We start from the raw sequence: 15334 nt of genomic DNA, 5'->3' as shown, positions 1-15334 counted from the left end.
GAAGGAAAGAGGACAACCGGCAGCAGGGGATGGGACCAGGGGAGGTGTGAGAGCCCCCCCCCCCAGGCTCAGAATGATCCCAAGAAGCCACACAATGACCTTGAAGATGACAACAAACTTTATTGTAAAATACAAAAATAATACCTAAATGGTGTCCCATTTCCACCCCATGGAAAATAAATAGAAAGCCACACAAGGGCTGGGAAAGGAAAGACCCCCCTGGAGAGAGAGAAAACAGCCGGCATTCATCCAGCTGTGAAGGGCCCAGGTCCTGCTCTTACGCCTGCCACCCTCCCCCACCCACCCACGGGGGTAACTGAGAGAAGCAGGAAGTGACCTGGGGCCCTCCCTGCCTCAGACAAAATGTAAGCCCTTTCAAACAGAGGGCCTCCCCAAAGAGAGCAACACAAGGGGGGTTCTGCAGGACACACAGAGTAGGCGGAGATCCTCAGAGGTCCAGCTCCTGCCCCCTGCAGCCTTTGGAGGACATCCTTGAGCCACATCTTCCCTTCCCTTTCCCAGGCCAGGACTGAAGCGACAGCCAGCTGATCGAAAGCCTCTTTACTTATGGCTGCCCAGCCTGCTACACAAGTACTCAAGTTGACTCTGGAAGGAGAGGAGCCAGGGCAGGGGGTCAGAGGGTCCTCCTTGCAGGAAATGCCCCGCATGGGTCCCTAGAGTGGCCAGCTGCAACTGCCCAGCTGAAAGTTGCCATCCCAACTCCTCCTGGAAGGAGCCGGGATGGAGAAGGGCCCATCCTGCTCAAGATGGAAAGCCGCAAAGGGTGGGGGGGGAGGAATGGGGATGCAGCCTCAGCCCTCTCAGGAGGAGGCATCTCAGCAACGGCCCCCTCCCCTCCAATTCTTCCTCCACCCAGCAAAGCTGTCCCCAATCTGCCAACCCGCAGAGGCCACAGAGCCACAACAGCCTCTTCTGGCACTCGAGGCCCAGCCTCTGCACCGCAACAGATTTCTTCCCAGCTTCTCTGGGTGCCATGAAATGGAGTCGGTCCCCAGCCCCCCTGCGCTGGCGGCCTTGGCTTCTGTGTTTTATTCCTGCTGTTATTTTATGTTTTTGCCTCTGCTCACCCCCAGAGCGGCTTATGCAAGAGGGGCGGCTGTCTGAAGTCAGTGAGCGAATCCCCATAAAGGGGTCCCTGGGAATCAAGAGGCCAACCCTCCCTCCGGGGAGACCCCAGGCATTTGGGAAGGCTCCAAGGAACCCGGAAAGGGGTAGGCCGCTGGGCCTCCAGGAATAACAGAGAAAAACAGCCAAGCCTACCGACAGCTTCTTCACGCTGCACAGGGCTTGTGCGCTCAGCCCCTTCAGGTCCCTCTCCGAGAGCTCGCTGGCCCTGATCCGGAAGTTCTGGGCAGAAAACAAAAGGACTTTACTCTGGAGCAGCTTTTCTGGATAGGCGGAACAAGCTCTCCTAACCCCACCAATTTCCCCCAATTCATGCAGGAGCCACAAGGACCCCCAGACCATGCCGAGGTGGAGCTGGGATGCCTGTGTGAGAAACAGAAGCCCCTCAAGTGCCCCACCCTCCATCCCGGGGAGAGGAGAGAGGTCTGCCCCTCTGGGCAAAGGTGTCTTCCACACTCCTCCCCACCCACCCACCCACGTGCCTGAAGGTCCTCACCTCTCCTCCGCCCAGGGGCACCATGAGGGAGACTTCGCTCCTGTCTGCCAGGGGGCTGCCGTTCATAGAGATGCTGAAGACCCGCTCGTGGGCAGCAGGGGCCCGCAGGCCGGGTGTCCTGAAAACGCTGGGGGCAGAAGCAGGCAAGATCAGGAGGCCAGCCCTCCCCAGAGCTTCTGGCACCCAGCCCCGCACTGGAGGCAGCCCTAGAGACCTGCCTGGCAGAAGGGCTCACCTGGAGTCAAACTTGCCAGCAGGTGTGAACAGAGGTGTGGCAGCTTTTGTGGGGTTCCCTTGGCTGGCTGGAGTGATGGGGTTCACTTTGCTGAGCCTGCTAAAACACAGCAGAAGCAGCAGCCGTGTCAGTGCTGCCAGAGCTCTAGACTGGAATTCTTGGCTTGAAAGGACCTTGAGGGCATCAAGTCCACCCCCTTGCTCAACACACTTATTCCAATTATACCCCCTCAGGAGACAAGATAGGGAAGACAAGCCCCCCCGCCTCACTAGACCGCTAGTCTCATTTAAGAGAGGGCTTCTATAACTCAAATTGCAAATGTTGTCCTGCCCTCTAGAAGAAATTACAACATCTTAGCGCTGGGAGGCACCTCGGGGGTCCTCTATTCCGATTCCGCTCTGCCCATCCCAGAGGAATTCCTGCCCAGACTTTTCTTGGAAACCTCCAGGGACAGAGGAGCCACAACTGGCTCTTCCCTTGCTTCATCTTCACCCCATTCCTCCCACTCATGCAGCCCAGGGAGTGCGCTGGCTTTTTGGGCACCTCTGCGGCCTTCCAATACCCCCAGATCTTCCTGCCAAGGACCTTCTTCTGCCTGGCATCTTTTAAGGAGCTTCAAGAGAGCCTCAAGGTCTCTCGGAAGGACAACCCATCGGGCACCCTTCACCTCCGTTCCCAGGGCTTAGTTCAACCCCGTTTCAATCTCCGATAGAAGAGAATATTTGTAGCTCTGGGTTGTACTGTGGAGTCCTTGCTGGTCTGAGCTGGGTTGTTCACGGCTTCCCGCCCATTACCTTTTTCGGAAATTCTTGGCTCGGGATGAAGGGGGCCGGGCCCTCTTGGAATTTGGAGGCCTTTTGGTTGAGGTTTGAACCTGGAACACAAGAGGGAGGTATGACTCTGCCTGCCCCTTGCTGTGTGGCCAGGGGATTCACCAAGAGCTTGCAAGCCCCAACCTCTTTCAAGGTCGTAGCTCACTCATCCATCCATCCATTTCATTCAGAATAGAGCTAGAAGGGACCGAGGAGGTCTTCTAGTCCAACCCCCTGCTCAAGTCGGAGACCCTATATCATTTCAGACAAACGGTTGTTCAGTCTCTTCACCCACAACTTCTAGCGGCAAGGTGTTCCACTGGTTAATTGTCCTCACTAATTGTTAGGAACTTTCTCCTTAATTCCAGTTTTTTTCTCTCCTTGACTGATTTCCCACTTTCTTGTCCTGCCTTCTGGTACTTTGGAGAAGAGGGGTACTCCTCTTCTTTGTGGCATCCTCTCAAATACTGGAAGACTGCTACCATGCCACCCCTAGTCCTTCTTTTCTCTAGATTAGCTATACCCAAATCTGCAACCATTCATTTTACAACTTTAATACCTAAAGGTAAATGTAAAGGTTCCCCTTGCACATACGTGCTAGTCATTGCCGACTCTAGGAGGCGCTGCTCATCTCTGTTTCAAAGCCGAAGAGCCAGCGCTGTCCGAAGACGTCTCCGTGGTCATGTGGCCGGCATGACTCAACGCCAAAGGCACACGGAACGCTGTTACCTTCCCACCAAGGTAGTCCCTATTTTTTCTACTTGCATTTTTACATGCTTTCGAAACTGCTAGGTTGGCAGAAGCTGGGACAAGTAACGGGAGCTCAACCCGTTACACGGCAGCACTAGGGATTCGAACCGCTGAGCTGCCGACCTTTTGATCAACAAGCTCAACGTCCTAGCCCATGAGCCACCGTGTGTGTCCCCAAACCTATTAACATCTATTACCTATTAACATCCTATTCTTCCCTGGGAGTGTAGGGGACTTGGTAGAGAAAGATCCGTTCTCAGGCAGAATCTTTCGAGCCCGCCCCACCTCCCCCGGCTGCCTGCTTTCTTAAGGTAGAAACAGCACTCAAGCGGCAGGGATCTAGAGGGAGCCTTTGGCCAAGAAGGAGGTCCCCGGAAGGACAGAGAGGTTTACCTTCTCCGGCTTCTGGGGTGCCACCTCTGGATCCACAGCCGCCTGGTTCTCCTGCCTGGATTTCTTGCCTGCGGGCAGCAGAGACGCCTCCATCTCTTCATTGATGGTCTCGATGGCCTGCTTGGCTGTGGGGGGAAGACGCATTCTTGGAGAAAGGAAGGAAGGGGAGCAAGATGCAGGCAGGCAACTTTGAAATGCTTAGTTCCCAGCAGGCATGGTGATGTAACATTTCTCTTTATTAAGGCAATGCAAGTAGTCCTTGACTTGCTTCATTTAGTGACCATTTGAAGTTCGATGGCACTGAAAAAATGGGACTTGGGACCATTGCAGTATCCCTATGGTCCCATAATCCAAATTTCAGTGCTTGGCAACCGGTTCATATTTATGACGGTCAGTGTCCTGGGGCCACGCGATCCCCTTTTTGGAACCTTCTGGCCATCAAAACCAAGGTGGACCATGCTGCCAATTTAACAACTGCAATGATTCCCTTAACAACTGTGTCAAGAAAAGCCGTAAAATGGGACAAAGTTCACTTGACAGCTGTCCCAGCAACAGAAATGTTGGGCTCAGTTGTGGTCGTAAGTCGAGGACTAACTAACTTTTTCTCGAAGGGTGGGGAAATAATTTGAAGCTCGTTAATTATGACTATTGATGCTTATATCACCTATCAAATGTATGACTGTATCAGAAGACATGCATATGTATGTATACACAGGCACATACATACACACGTGTATATACACATATGTATCAGAAGAAAGACCTGGCGGCAGATGGACCAAGGCAGTCATAGAATGGATCCCTCTTGATAAGAGAGGCCTAAAACAAGATGGACATCAGCAGGTATCGCTGGCCCAACAACCACAAGGGACGCTCAGGACTGCCTGGGTTGGAACCATGCAGGAGGGGCCTTCCTCCTGCAGTGGACAGACAGTGGCTGGGATGATGATGCATGGCTGCACCACCCTCTCCCCGTTTCCTGAAATGTATAAATGTCAGTGCATCGTTTTATCTGGGAGAGCCCCTCCCTCCTCTCCGATTGAATAAACACTGCAGGTGAGCCTGGCTTCGCGGTTTCGGGATCCCGCGCTCGATTCCACAGCTGGGCGCCGTGAGAGCATCAGGCGGGCTCTCTTCCCCTGCCCCACCCCTGACCTTTCTTAGCGGTCCGGAAGGGCGTCCGGATGGCCCTGGAGGCCAGCAGGGTAATCTCCGAGATGTCCACCTCGCTCTGCAGGGGAGACAAGGAGCCCGGGCAGATCTCAGAAGGGGGGGGCGGTAGGCGGCCTCACTCACCACCCCCCAGCCTAGCCCAGCCCTCCCTCCCCTCGGCTACTCACTGACCGAGGCCACCCGCTCCATGGCCTTGTCGCTGCTTCCGAGGGCTGCAAGGGGGAGGAAAGAAGGGGGGGGATTAGCGAGCGAGCGGGCGGGGGTTGTGCAAGGCGGGCCTGGGGGGTGTCGAGACCTACCCAGGAAGGCCGGCCATTTCATCTTGCGCAGCGGAAGCGGCAGCCGCAGCACCTCCATGTTGCTCAGCTTCTCCGCGTTCTTCTTCAGGCTCTCGCCCGCCACCTGCCCCTGCGCCAGCCGGGCTCGCACTGCAAAAGGCGCTCCGGTCACAGCCCGGCCCCGGCCCCCCTCCGCTCCGCTCCCTTCTTCCCTCCCTCCGCCTCACCCTCGCGGTCGAAGTCCTTCAGGAAGGCGTTCAGCCGCTTGTCCAGCGCCGAGGCCTTCGGGGCGCCCCGGGCCGTCGGCCTCTTCTTGCCGGGCGCCATGGCGGGAGTGGAGCCGGAGGGAGGAAGGCGGCGGCGGCGGCGGTTCAAACTTGGCGCGCGCCCCGCCGGGCCAATCGGGATGAGGCGCGCTCCGCCACTCCCGGCCTGCCCCGCGCGAGAGGGGCGTGGCCGAGAGCCGGCTCCGCCCTTCGCCCCGCCCAGCGGCGCTTTGCACGTGGCTCCCCGCCCGCCTCTGGAGCCCGCGGGGGTCGTCCAGGCACTTGGGGGGCTCTCGGGGGGGGGGCTCAGGCTCCCCAGGCGAGAAAAGGGGGCCACGCCGAGATCGGCGGGCTGGATTGGCTCCGGCTCTTCCCCGGGCTTGCAGTCAAGGAGTCAGAAGAGCGGCGGGGCTGGGGAGGGGGCCAGAATGAGCGGAGCGCTGGAACGACCCCCAGAGCTGCAGAATGAATGGAACCGTAGGGCCGGAGGGACCCTGGAGGTCTTCTAGTCTCGCCCAGGGCCCCTGAATTCAAGCCGCTCTGCTGGGACAGTTTCGAATCGGCTCCTCTGGGTGATTCGTGTCCTGCCCGCCCAAAGCCGCCCTGCAAAGCTCCCGAGGAGTCCCCCGTGGGACCGAGCGGGCAGCCTGGCTTGCTGGCTCCAGGCAGAGCAGAATGGGCTGCCCCACTTTCCTGATTCCCCCCTTCCCCCCCCCTCCACGTCTGGGCAGAGCGGCAGAACCCCCGGGTTGGCCCTCTGCTGTCGGCTTCCCATCCCTGCCCCTCTGGGGGCAAGGCTCTCCTGGGGAAGGGCTCCCTGGGCTTGGACATCTCCCTCTGCTCCTCCCCCCTCCCATGGGCCTTGCCTTCTCTGGAGCTTGTCAGGCGCTTGCAGACCTGGGCATGGTGCTGAAGTGGGCGATGCCCTTATCAGAACCTGGCAGCCTCTTCCTCCTTGTTCCCTCTGATCTTCTCCAACACAAGATCCCTTTGCATCCCTTGAGGCGTTCTAGGTCCTCTCCCCTTGCCAGTAACCATAAGCCTACATTTCCATCTCAGAACAGAGGTAGTCCTCAAGTTACAACCACAACTGAGCCCTAAATTTATATTGCTAAGTGAAACATTTGTCTAGAGAAAAGAAGGACCACAGTTAGCATCCTGCCACATGGTAGCAGTCTTCCAGTATTTATGGGGCTGCCACAAAGAGTGGGGTCAAATTACTCTCCAAAGCACCTGAAGGCAGGACAAGAAGCAAGGGATGGAAATTGTAACCAAGCAGAGAAGCAACCTGGAATTGAGGAGAAACTTCCTAACAGTGAGGACAATTAACCAGTGGAACAGCTTGCCATCAGGAGTTGCAGGTTCTTCATCACTGGGGGGTTTTAAGAAGAGACTGGACAGACATTTCTCTGAAATGGTATAGAATCTCCTGCTTGTGCAGGGGGCTGGACTAGAAGACCTCCAAGGTCTCTTCCAGCTCTATTCTGATTCTAAAATGAGTTTTGCTCCATTGAATGACTTCTTGTCACAGTGACTCAATAGTCCACATTGAGTTTGCTGGCCAGAAGGTCGCAAAAAGTGAACATGTGGCCCCAGAACACTGACCATCATAAATGTGCCAAGCCAAGCATCTAAATTTTGACTGTGACCAAAGGGATATTGCAACGGTCATAAGTGTGACATGTGCATCCTTCTGACAAGCGAAGTCAGTGGGGGAAGCCATATTCACTTAACAACCATGTTACTCACTTTGCTATGTTTCACATAGCAAGAGAAATTTTGGGCTCAATTGTGGTTGTAAGTCGAGGACTACTAAGAAGGAAGTAAAATGGAAAAGTGTGTAAGCAGAAGAGAAGTAGAATATTAGAACAACAAAGTGAACAACAACGAACATAAACGGGAATAATTACATCAATTTAACATGCTCAAATATCTGCTCTTTCCGGCTTTGCACAAGTCACTGGAATATGAATTACAATCCGTGGCTCCTTAGTTAAGTCTGAAAGGGCTTCAGGATGGCTCAGCTGAAGGAAAATGTAGATATCAGGGCTAAAAAATGATCCACAGGGTCACCACCACCATCAGCATCATCATTATTGGAACATTTTTTATACTGTAGTGGTGTAAAAGGGACATATCACATTATATTGTGATACATTGGTATCCATACGTGTTGAGGAAAGATTGTTAGCACCCTAAATAGTTTAAACCATTCAGGATACAAAAAAAGATTATCCATCTTAGTTAATAAAAAGTAGGGTTATTTAGTTTTTTCAGCCAAAATAGAATGCAATACAACTTATAATAGTTCATTTAGTGACTGTTGGACTGTTGGCACTGAAGGAAGTGACTTATGACAATTTTTCACAGAATTGCAGAATCTCAACAGTCACGTGATCAAAATTGAGATGCTTGGCACCTGATTCATGTTACTAACTTAAAAAATGCAGTGGTTCATTTAACAAAGGTGGTAAGAAAAGTCATAAAACGGGGCAAAATTCACATGTCTCACTTAACAACATAAATTTTGGGTTCAATTATGATCGTAACTTGAGGACTACGTCTATAAATAACTGCTGCATATTTCATTAAAGTATTTGTTGTACAGCACGATAAAGCTGTCAGTCTTAAACTGATTACTCGGTATTAAAATCTCCACAGCATATTAAAAAAGAAAAGAGAAGTTAAAGCAAATTTGACTGCAATTAAAGTATCAATAGATGATAAAAGGAGGAAAAAAGAAAAAAAACTATTCAGTTTCTGACTTACTTCCTTTTTGTGCTTTTACTCATTCAGTTTTTATAAGCATTTGTACCCCTTAGAAGTCAACCATTCAAGCTTAAATTTGATTAAACTTCCGTTGTGAATATATCATATGATACATCATATCAAAAAGATCATGCCAGACTAATCTCATTGCATTTTTTGACAAAATGACAAAATGAGTAGACCAGAGGAATGCTGTCGATATAATTTACTTGGACTTCAGTAAAGCATTTGATAAAATAGACCATAACCTACTACTAGATAAAGTAGAAAAACGTGGGTTAGACAGCACCACCACCAGATGGATTCGTAACTGGCTGACCAACCGAACTCAACGTGTAGTCCTCAACGGAACTACATCCACATGGAGGGAAGTATGCAGTGGAGTACCCCAAGGCTCTGTTTTAGGCCCAGTACTCTTCAACATCTTCATCAATGACTTAGACGAGGGGATAGATGGGAAACTCATCAAATTTGCAGATGACACCAAGCTGGCAGGAATAGCCAACACTCCAGAAGATAGGCTCAAGATACAGAAAGATCTTGACAGACTTGAACATTGGGCGCTATCTAACAAAATGAAATTCAACAGTGAAAAAAGTGAGGTTCTACATTTAGGCCAAAAAAACAAAATGCACAGGTACCGGATATGTGGTACTTTGCTCAATAGTAGTAACTCTGAGAGGGATCTTGGAGTCCTAGTGGACAACCATTTAGATATGAGCCAGCAGTATGCAGCAGCTGCCAAAAAAGCCAACACAGTTCTGGGCTGCATAAACAGAGGGATAGAATCAAGATCATGTAAAGTGTTAATACCACTTTATAATGCCTTGGTAAGGCCACACTTGGAATATTGCATTCAGGCCACACTTGGAATATTGCATTCAGTTTTGGTTGCCGCGATGTAAAAAAGATGTTGAGACTCTAGAAAGAGTGCAGAGGAGAGCAACAAAGATGATGAGGGGACTGGAGGCTAAAACATATGAAGAACGGTTGCAAGAACTCGGTATGCCTAGTTTAATGAAAAGAAGGACTAGGGGAGACATGATAGCAGTGTTCCAATATCTCAGGGGTTGCCACAAAGAAGAGGGAATCAAACTAGTCTCCAAAGCACCTGAGGGTAGAACAAGAAGCAATGGGTGGAAATTAATCAAGGAGAGAAGAAACTTAGAACTAAGGAGAAATTTCCTGACAGTTGGAACAATTAATCAATGGAACAACTTGCCTGCAGAAGTTGTGAATGCTCCAACACTGGAAATTTTTAAGAAAATGTTGGATAACCATTTGTCTGAAATAGTGTAGGGTTTCCTGCCTGGGCAGGGGGTTGGACTAGAAGACCTCCCAGGTCCCTTCCAACTCTGTTATTATGTTTTGTTATCTAATCCCCAGCACTGAGCAAAACTCAAGCCCCCCCTCGCACCCCCTTCAAATCCAGTGCTTTGTAGCGACGGCTGCATAGACAATCCTAGACATTGTCCAAGATGCAATGAAGGGATTGACCTATTCTTAAAGGACAAGAAAACTAGAACTAAGGAGGAATTTCCTGACAGTGAGAACAATCAAGCGGAGGAACCTCCAGAAGTAGTGGGTGCTCCATCACTGGAGGTTTTCAAGAAGAGACTGGACAGGCACTTGTCAGAAATGGTCTAGAGTCTCCTGCTTGAGCTGAGGGTTGGACTAGACCTCCGAGGCCCCTTGTTATTCTGTTATGCCTCCCTACTTGCCACCCCCTTAGAATTGGGTCTCATGGCTTTTGCTTCCTGACTCTGGTCCAAGAGCCAGAGGAGACCAGCTGCCCGTCTGATGATGACCAGAAACGGGCTGGGCAGCTGGAGCACATCTGGAGCCAAAGGCTGAGGTGGTCAGGAGGATCCTGGAGATGAAGACCGCCCCCCTCACTGGCTGGCTACTACACTGCCTCTGATAGGAGCACCATCTTGGATAGCTTCCCTTCCCTTAGTTTCCCTTACTGATGCAAAATCTTTTTCTTCAGTGGTGTTTTTTCTATTTGGGCCTAAAAGACGATTTCACTCACCATAAACCCCCTTTCAGGCAGAAGGCTGGGTTGAGAGGGGCACCCTAAGGGCCACCCTGGACAGGACCTCCCCACCCCTAGTGGCTCCCTGGTATGGACCCCAAACTTTCACCCCATCCCACTCTGGCTCCAACCCCCTTCTTGGGACAGGGAAGCACAGGAGGAAGGAGCAGGAACCTTTTCTGCTGTGGGGAAAGGGCCCAGAGGTGGCCTTGTCACTGGAATGGCACCCGATTTAAGGGGGCGGCTTTGGAGGGGGGGGGCGCTTTCCCACTAGCCCTGCAGAGTCGACCAACCGCCAAGTTGCAGGTGAGTTTTCTGGAAACCGCCGCCCCCCAGGCCTGCTGGGGACTCCCAATGCCCTCACGGTGGCCGGGCTAGCCCCGCTCAACCAGCCCCAAGGAAGCCCCGAGCCCTGGCCGGCCTGGCCCCGCGGATCCTGGCCAAAAGAGGAGAGCCCGGCCTAAGCCGGGCGCCGCCATGCCCCCGGCAGCTATCTTGGGCTCCGGCTGGCCCGGTAGGGCCACACCCGGCAGGCTCCCCCCGCCTCCCCGGGCGGCCCAGATCTATCCGCCCCCCCCGGGCTCCTTTCCCGGCAGGCAGGGTATAAAAGGCCGTCCCGGAGCCGGTTCCGCAGCGTTGGCTGCTTCCCTTCCTTCAGCCCCGAGAACAGCACCCACAGCCGCCCGTCATGGTGCACTGGACCGCCGAGGAGAAGAGCGCCATCACCACCGTCTGGAGCAAGGTGGACGTGCCCACCATCGGCGGTGAATCCCTCTGCAGGTGAGCCCCGCGGAGGGAAGGGGGCGGGAGGGCGGGGAGCACTGACCGCCTGCCTGCCGGGCGCTGACCGTCCCCTCGCCCGCTCCAGGCTGCTGATCGTCTACCCCTGGACCCAGCGCTTCTTCCCCAACTTCGGCAACTTAAGCAACGCGGCGGCCATCCAGAGCAATGCGCAAGTCAAGGCCCACGGCAAGAAGGTCTTCACCGCCTTCGGGGACGCCGTCAAGAACCCCGAGGGCGTCAAGGAGACCTTCGCCAAGCTGAGCGAGCTGCACTGCGACAAGCTGCACGTGGACCCCGTCAACTTCAAGGTGGGGCGGCCCCTCCCGGCAGGGGTTCCCTGGGGGCGGGAGGGGTACAGGGCCCCGCTCCCTCGTAGCACTGATGAGGTTCCCTAGTTGGGTCATAAAACGCCTGCAAGAAAACCACCCAGCTCAGAGAACACCACGGCCCCCTCCAGTCCTTCCTCCTCCTCCTGAGAGTCCGGATTCCTTCTAGACCCACCCAAGTCCCCCCCCCGCCTTTCCAGGGGTCACTTGGGATTCGTAACCGGTTGCAAAGACGGAGGTCGCGGCCGAGGAAAGGGGCTCCTCGGAGCAGGAGGAGACTTCGGATACTCAGCGGGCAACGGCGGCTTTCTTCTGCAACCTCCCCACCCCACCCGGTTCATTCCTTCCTCGCGCTCTCTTTGCTTGGGGGGGGGGGACTGCGTCTGGCCGGGCCCAGAGCCCCCAGCCAGCCCGCCCGCCCAGGTAATGACATGAGCGCCTCTTTCTCTTGCAGCTGCTGGGCCAAATCCTGATCACAGTGCTGGCGGCCCACTTCGGGAAGGAATTCACCCCGCACGTCCAGGCCGCTTTCCAGAAGCTGGTGTCGGTGGTGGCCCACGGCTTGGCCCACCGGTACCACTAGGCCTCCTCCGCAGCGGCTGCGCCCGCCCTTCGTCCCCCCGACGGGGCCACTCCAGCCCCCCTGACCTGCTCAGACAATAAAAGTCACCGTTTGCAGACTGAACTGACTCTGTCCGTAGCTTTTGGGCGCAGGGGGGCGGGGGCAAAAAGCCGAGGGGCGGTGGGCGGTGGGGAGAGAAGCGGCCGGGATCTCCTCCTTGCTGGGGCGGCGAGAGTAGGGCCCCAGAGAAGGAAACCGGGTGGGAGGGGGTCCTCCTCGGAATGGAAGCGACCGGAGCGGGGGGGGGCGGCTGCGTGTGTGTCTTAGAGGTTTCATTCCACCTGAGTCAGGAAAAGCTTCGCTCCATCTCTTTCTAAGTAACTGAGGTTGCCGAGCCTCTGCCGCACACGAAGCCGTCGGGGAAGGGTGCAGCAGGGAAGACCCGCCACAGCGGCGCTCGGCTGCAGCGTCCGGCTTCTCCTCGTGCCTCCGTGGCCCCCTCCCGGCCTCGGTGCAGCGGCTGAGCTTCTCCCTGCCCGGCCTGCTGCCTGAGCTTCTGAGTTGGGGAGGGGGCGCTTCCCGACCCCGAGGCCTCCGGCTGCCTCCCTTCTGAGCGAGAGGGCTCAGTGGGGCCGCTGGAAAGGGAGAGTTTCGGCCCCACCGCTCAGATCAGGAGCATCCGGGAAGGGAATCTGAGCAAGGACACCTCCCCCAGCTGCGGGGTGAGGGGGGCTCCTCTTCCTGGACAGGCCGGCTGGGGGTCAGTTGCACCTGCTTGGATATATAAGGAAAAGCCAGTCCAAGGGAAGAGCTGAACCACAATGGGCCGGTTCCTTTGGAGGCTTTTGTGAGGAAACAGGGAGGTTTCGTTGGTTGGGTTGCACTTTGCAGAGGGCTGGACTAGATGACCTTTGTGGTCATTTCCACTCCACCCTCCCATGATCCTATGGCTCTGGGAGGAATGGGTTGTGGGGATTATAAACACGGAGGAATTGCCCCCCACCCACCCTGATCATCCAAGACAGTGACCGGCCCCTGGGAGTGAGTTCAGAAGATGGGGCAGAGCCTGGAAACCAACCATGGGAAGATGCTGAAAGGATCCGGCCAGTTTGGTCGGCAGAGGAGGTGGGGGATAGGGACAGCAGCCTTCAAAGGGCTTTGGAAAACCCCACAGAAGACAGAGGGGGCTTGTTCTCCATGGGCCCAGAAAGCAGGGACAGAACCAGTGGGCGAGAAAGGCAGGGAAGGAGATTTGGGCTGGAGATCAGAAGTCACTTTAGCCCAATCCCGCTGTCTCAGCCCAGCCCACCTCACAGGGTTGTTATGAGAAAATAGGAGGGAAGGAGGAGTATTGTGTGTATTTGCTGTCTTGAGTTAATTATAAAAATAATAAACGTGGGATATAAAAAGAAACTTCCTGACTGAGGAAGCCGTCAGCCTGCAGTCCGAGCAACCACACAATGCAGTGAGTTGGAAGTTTCCTAGCAGGTCCTGCATGGTCATCAGCCAGAGATGTTTTAGTGTGGGGCATCCCAAACTTTCCTTCATTAACCAAACCACTTATAACAGAATCATAGACTCTGAAGGGACCTTGGAAGTCTTCTTGTCCAACCCCCTGCTTAAGCCCTTCCACAGGTTAATTGTTCTCTCAGGAAATTTCTCCTTAATACTGATTGGTGTTCTTGATAAGTTTCCATCAGAAATTTATAAGTTTCTTTAAAAAGTTTTATTTTTATCAGAAAGTCCTTTTTACCCATGAAACATAAACACCTTAAGTTCATTTAAATATCTCTTTTGTGATTGGTTATGACTTTGCGTGTGGTAAATTACTCGTGTTTTGGAAGCCCTAATGCAGTGGATTCTGCACTAAGAAGGGTTGGATTAAATAATCTCTAGGGTTAATTCCACGTTCACGATTTTACATGGAATATGGAACATGAATGTGCTTCAGCTGGTGAACAGGATTCAGAAAACAGGTGGTGTCTCAGATTCTGCTGTAGGATTTCTTAAGCACACACACACACCCCGCTGTCATTTTTGAAGCAGCAAAGAAGGGCAGAATGCAGGATTTTCATTTTCAGGATAATACAATCGAAGATGGGACAAAGTCCCCCCCCCAACCCTAACTCATCAGAGACCATTTTCTAGGCTCAGCCAACACATCAACAGATTCAGCTCAAACAGGCTAAGTCCGCCCAAGATTGTAAGACATAAAACCAAACCAAGATACTTCACACCAACATGAACCCAACATAGCCAGTGATGGCCTAATTGGGTCATGAAAAATCTGCAAGAAAACCACACAGCTCAGACAGCACCCAGGACCCCACACTCCTCCCCCCTCCCCCCTGCAAACCCAGTTCCCTTCTAGCACTGATGATGTTCCCTAGTTGGGTCATGAAACACCTGCAAGAAAACTGCCCAGGTCAGAGAGCCCCAAGGACCCAACAGTTCAACCCTGAGCTCCATGTATTCTTTTCTACGATAGCCAGTCTCGCCCTTCCCCACTGCCCCATGGGAAAGGGATGCTTGACTGGGCAGGCTTTTGGTCGCCCCTGGGCCCTTGGCAACAGGGTCTGTCATTGGCAGCTCTCTGCCCAGCCTCCAGCCTGCCAGCTGCCCCCTTTATCGCCACCAAGGAGCTCTTCTGCCCAGGCCTATCAGAGGCAGCAGGCCTGACTCAGCTGTGACTCAGCAAAAGAGGAGCCTGGGCACATCTGCTGAGTCATCCCCCCTCCCTGACGCTCTGAGCTGAACCAGCCTTTGCCTCTTTCCCTCTGTGAGGAGAGAAGCCCCGTTGGGGTGAATCCTTGGCTTCCCCAAAGGGCCCATCTGCCAGACACACAACCCTCTGCCCGCCCTCTGCCCAGGGAACGTTGGGGAGCCGGTCACTCCTCCTGCCCATCCGTTGGAGCAAGGAGGAGACTGCTGGCTGCTGCTCGTCCCCCAAAGGATGGGGAAGTTGGGCCACCCTTCCTCCACCCTTGCACCATTGGCCAAGGGTCTCCCCCCACCCCCTATGCTCCCTCTCCTAGCCAGAGTTCCTGCGGAAGACTCCCTGGCTGAAAATCAGGGTGCTGACGGCTAGTCCAGCCTTTCCAGAGGGTCCCCAGTGAGGAGAGGGTGCTTGCAGAAGACCCCAAAGAAAATTCCAGAAGAGGGAAAGGGGGGAAATGCTGGCCTTGTGAGGTAGACCAGACTCTCCCCAACCCCTTTACAGTGGAAGGAACTAGGGAGGGTCCCTTCTTAGTCGCTTTGCCCATCCCAAATTCCTGCTGTGGGCTCAGCTGCCTTTTATCTGAGGTCTTTC

At 53.9% G+C, this 15334-nt stretch overlaps 2 protein-coding genes across 4 annotated transcripts; one reads left to right on the top strand and one right to left on the bottom strand.

Moving 5' to 3' along the window:
- Positions 1-102: 102 nt before the first annotated feature.
- CDCA8 (cell division cycle associated 8) lies at positions 103-6252 on the bottom strand. Of its 3 annotated transcripts, none has more exons than XM_058185286.1 (10): positions 5511-6252; positions 5305-5433; positions 5177-5217; positions 4988-5063; positions 3833-3957; positions 2672-2751; positions 1878-1973; positions 1643-1769; positions 1282-1368; positions 103-606 (listed from the first exon to the last, which is right to left on the bottom strand). In XM_058185286.1, the coding sequence occupies exons 1-10, from the start codon at positions 5608-5610 to the stop codon at positions 562-564; spliced, it is 906 nt and encodes a 301-aa protein (XP_058041269.1). In that variant the 5' UTR covers positions 5611-6252; the 3' UTR covers positions 103-561. The 3 variants fall into 3 exon arrangements, with proteins under 3 accessions (XP_058041269.1, XP_058041271.1, XP_058041270.1); XM_058185288.1 differs by having other exon boundaries at positions 1878-1976; positions 5511-5939; XM_058185287.1 differs by lacking the exon at positions 4988-5063 and having other exon boundaries at positions 1878-1976; positions 5173-5217.
- Positions 6253-10975: 4723 nt separating this feature from the next.
- Positions 10976-12147, top strand: LOC131199495 (hemoglobin subunit beta-1). Its single transcript, XM_058185319.1, has 3 exons — positions 10976-11133; positions 11222-11444; positions 11917-12147. Exons 1-3 carry the CDS (start codon positions 11042-11044, stop codon positions 12043-12045), a joined length of 444 nt encoding a protein of 147 aa, XP_058041302.1. The 5' UTR covers positions 10976-11041; the 3' UTR covers positions 12046-12147.
- The last annotated feature ends 3187 nt before the right edge of the window (positions 12148-15334 follow it).

The sequence above is a fragment of the Ahaetulla prasina genome, chromosome 5 (assembly GCF_028640845.1).
Source record: "Ahaetulla prasina isolate Xishuangbanna chromosome 5, ASM2864084v1, whole genome shotgun sequence".
Classification (NCBI taxonomy): domain Eukaryota; kingdom Metazoa; phylum Chordata; class Lepidosauria; order Squamata; family Colubridae; genus Ahaetulla; species Ahaetulla prasina.
This window is presented reverse-complemented; position numbering and strand designations above follow the sequence as displayed.

What these genes read in the sequence shown, in the direction of transcription:
- CDCA8 (XM_058185288.1), bottom strand. Translation starts at nt 5,610, where the DNA reads ATGGCGCCCGGCAAGAAGAGGCCGACGGCCCGGGGCGCCCCGAAGGCC. An exon ending in CTTCCGGACCGCTAAGAAAG is followed by an intron (nt 3,958 to 4,987) that starts GTCAGGGGTGGG and finishes TTCCCCCCACAG; the next exon opens with CCAAGCAGGCCATCGAGACC. An exon ending in GCAGCGTGAAGAAGCTGTCG is followed by an intron (nt 607 to 1,281) that starts GTAGGCTTGGCT and finishes CTCTCCTTCCAG; the next exon opens with AGTCAACTTGAGTACTTGTG.
- LOC131199495 (XM_058185319.1), top strand. Translation starts at nt 11,042, where the DNA reads ATGGTGCACTGGACCGCCGAGGAGAAGAGCGCCATCACCACCGTCTGG. An exon ending in GGCGGTGAATCCCTCTGCAG is followed by an intron (nt 11,134 to 11,221) that starts GTGAGCCCCGCG and finishes CGCCCGCTCCAG; the next exon opens with GCTGCTGATCGTCTACCCCT. An exon ending in TGGACCCCGTCAACTTCAAG is followed by an intron (nt 11,445 to 11,916) that starts GTGGGGCGGCCC and finishes TTTCTCTTGCAG; the next exon opens with CTGCTGGGCCAAATCCTGAT.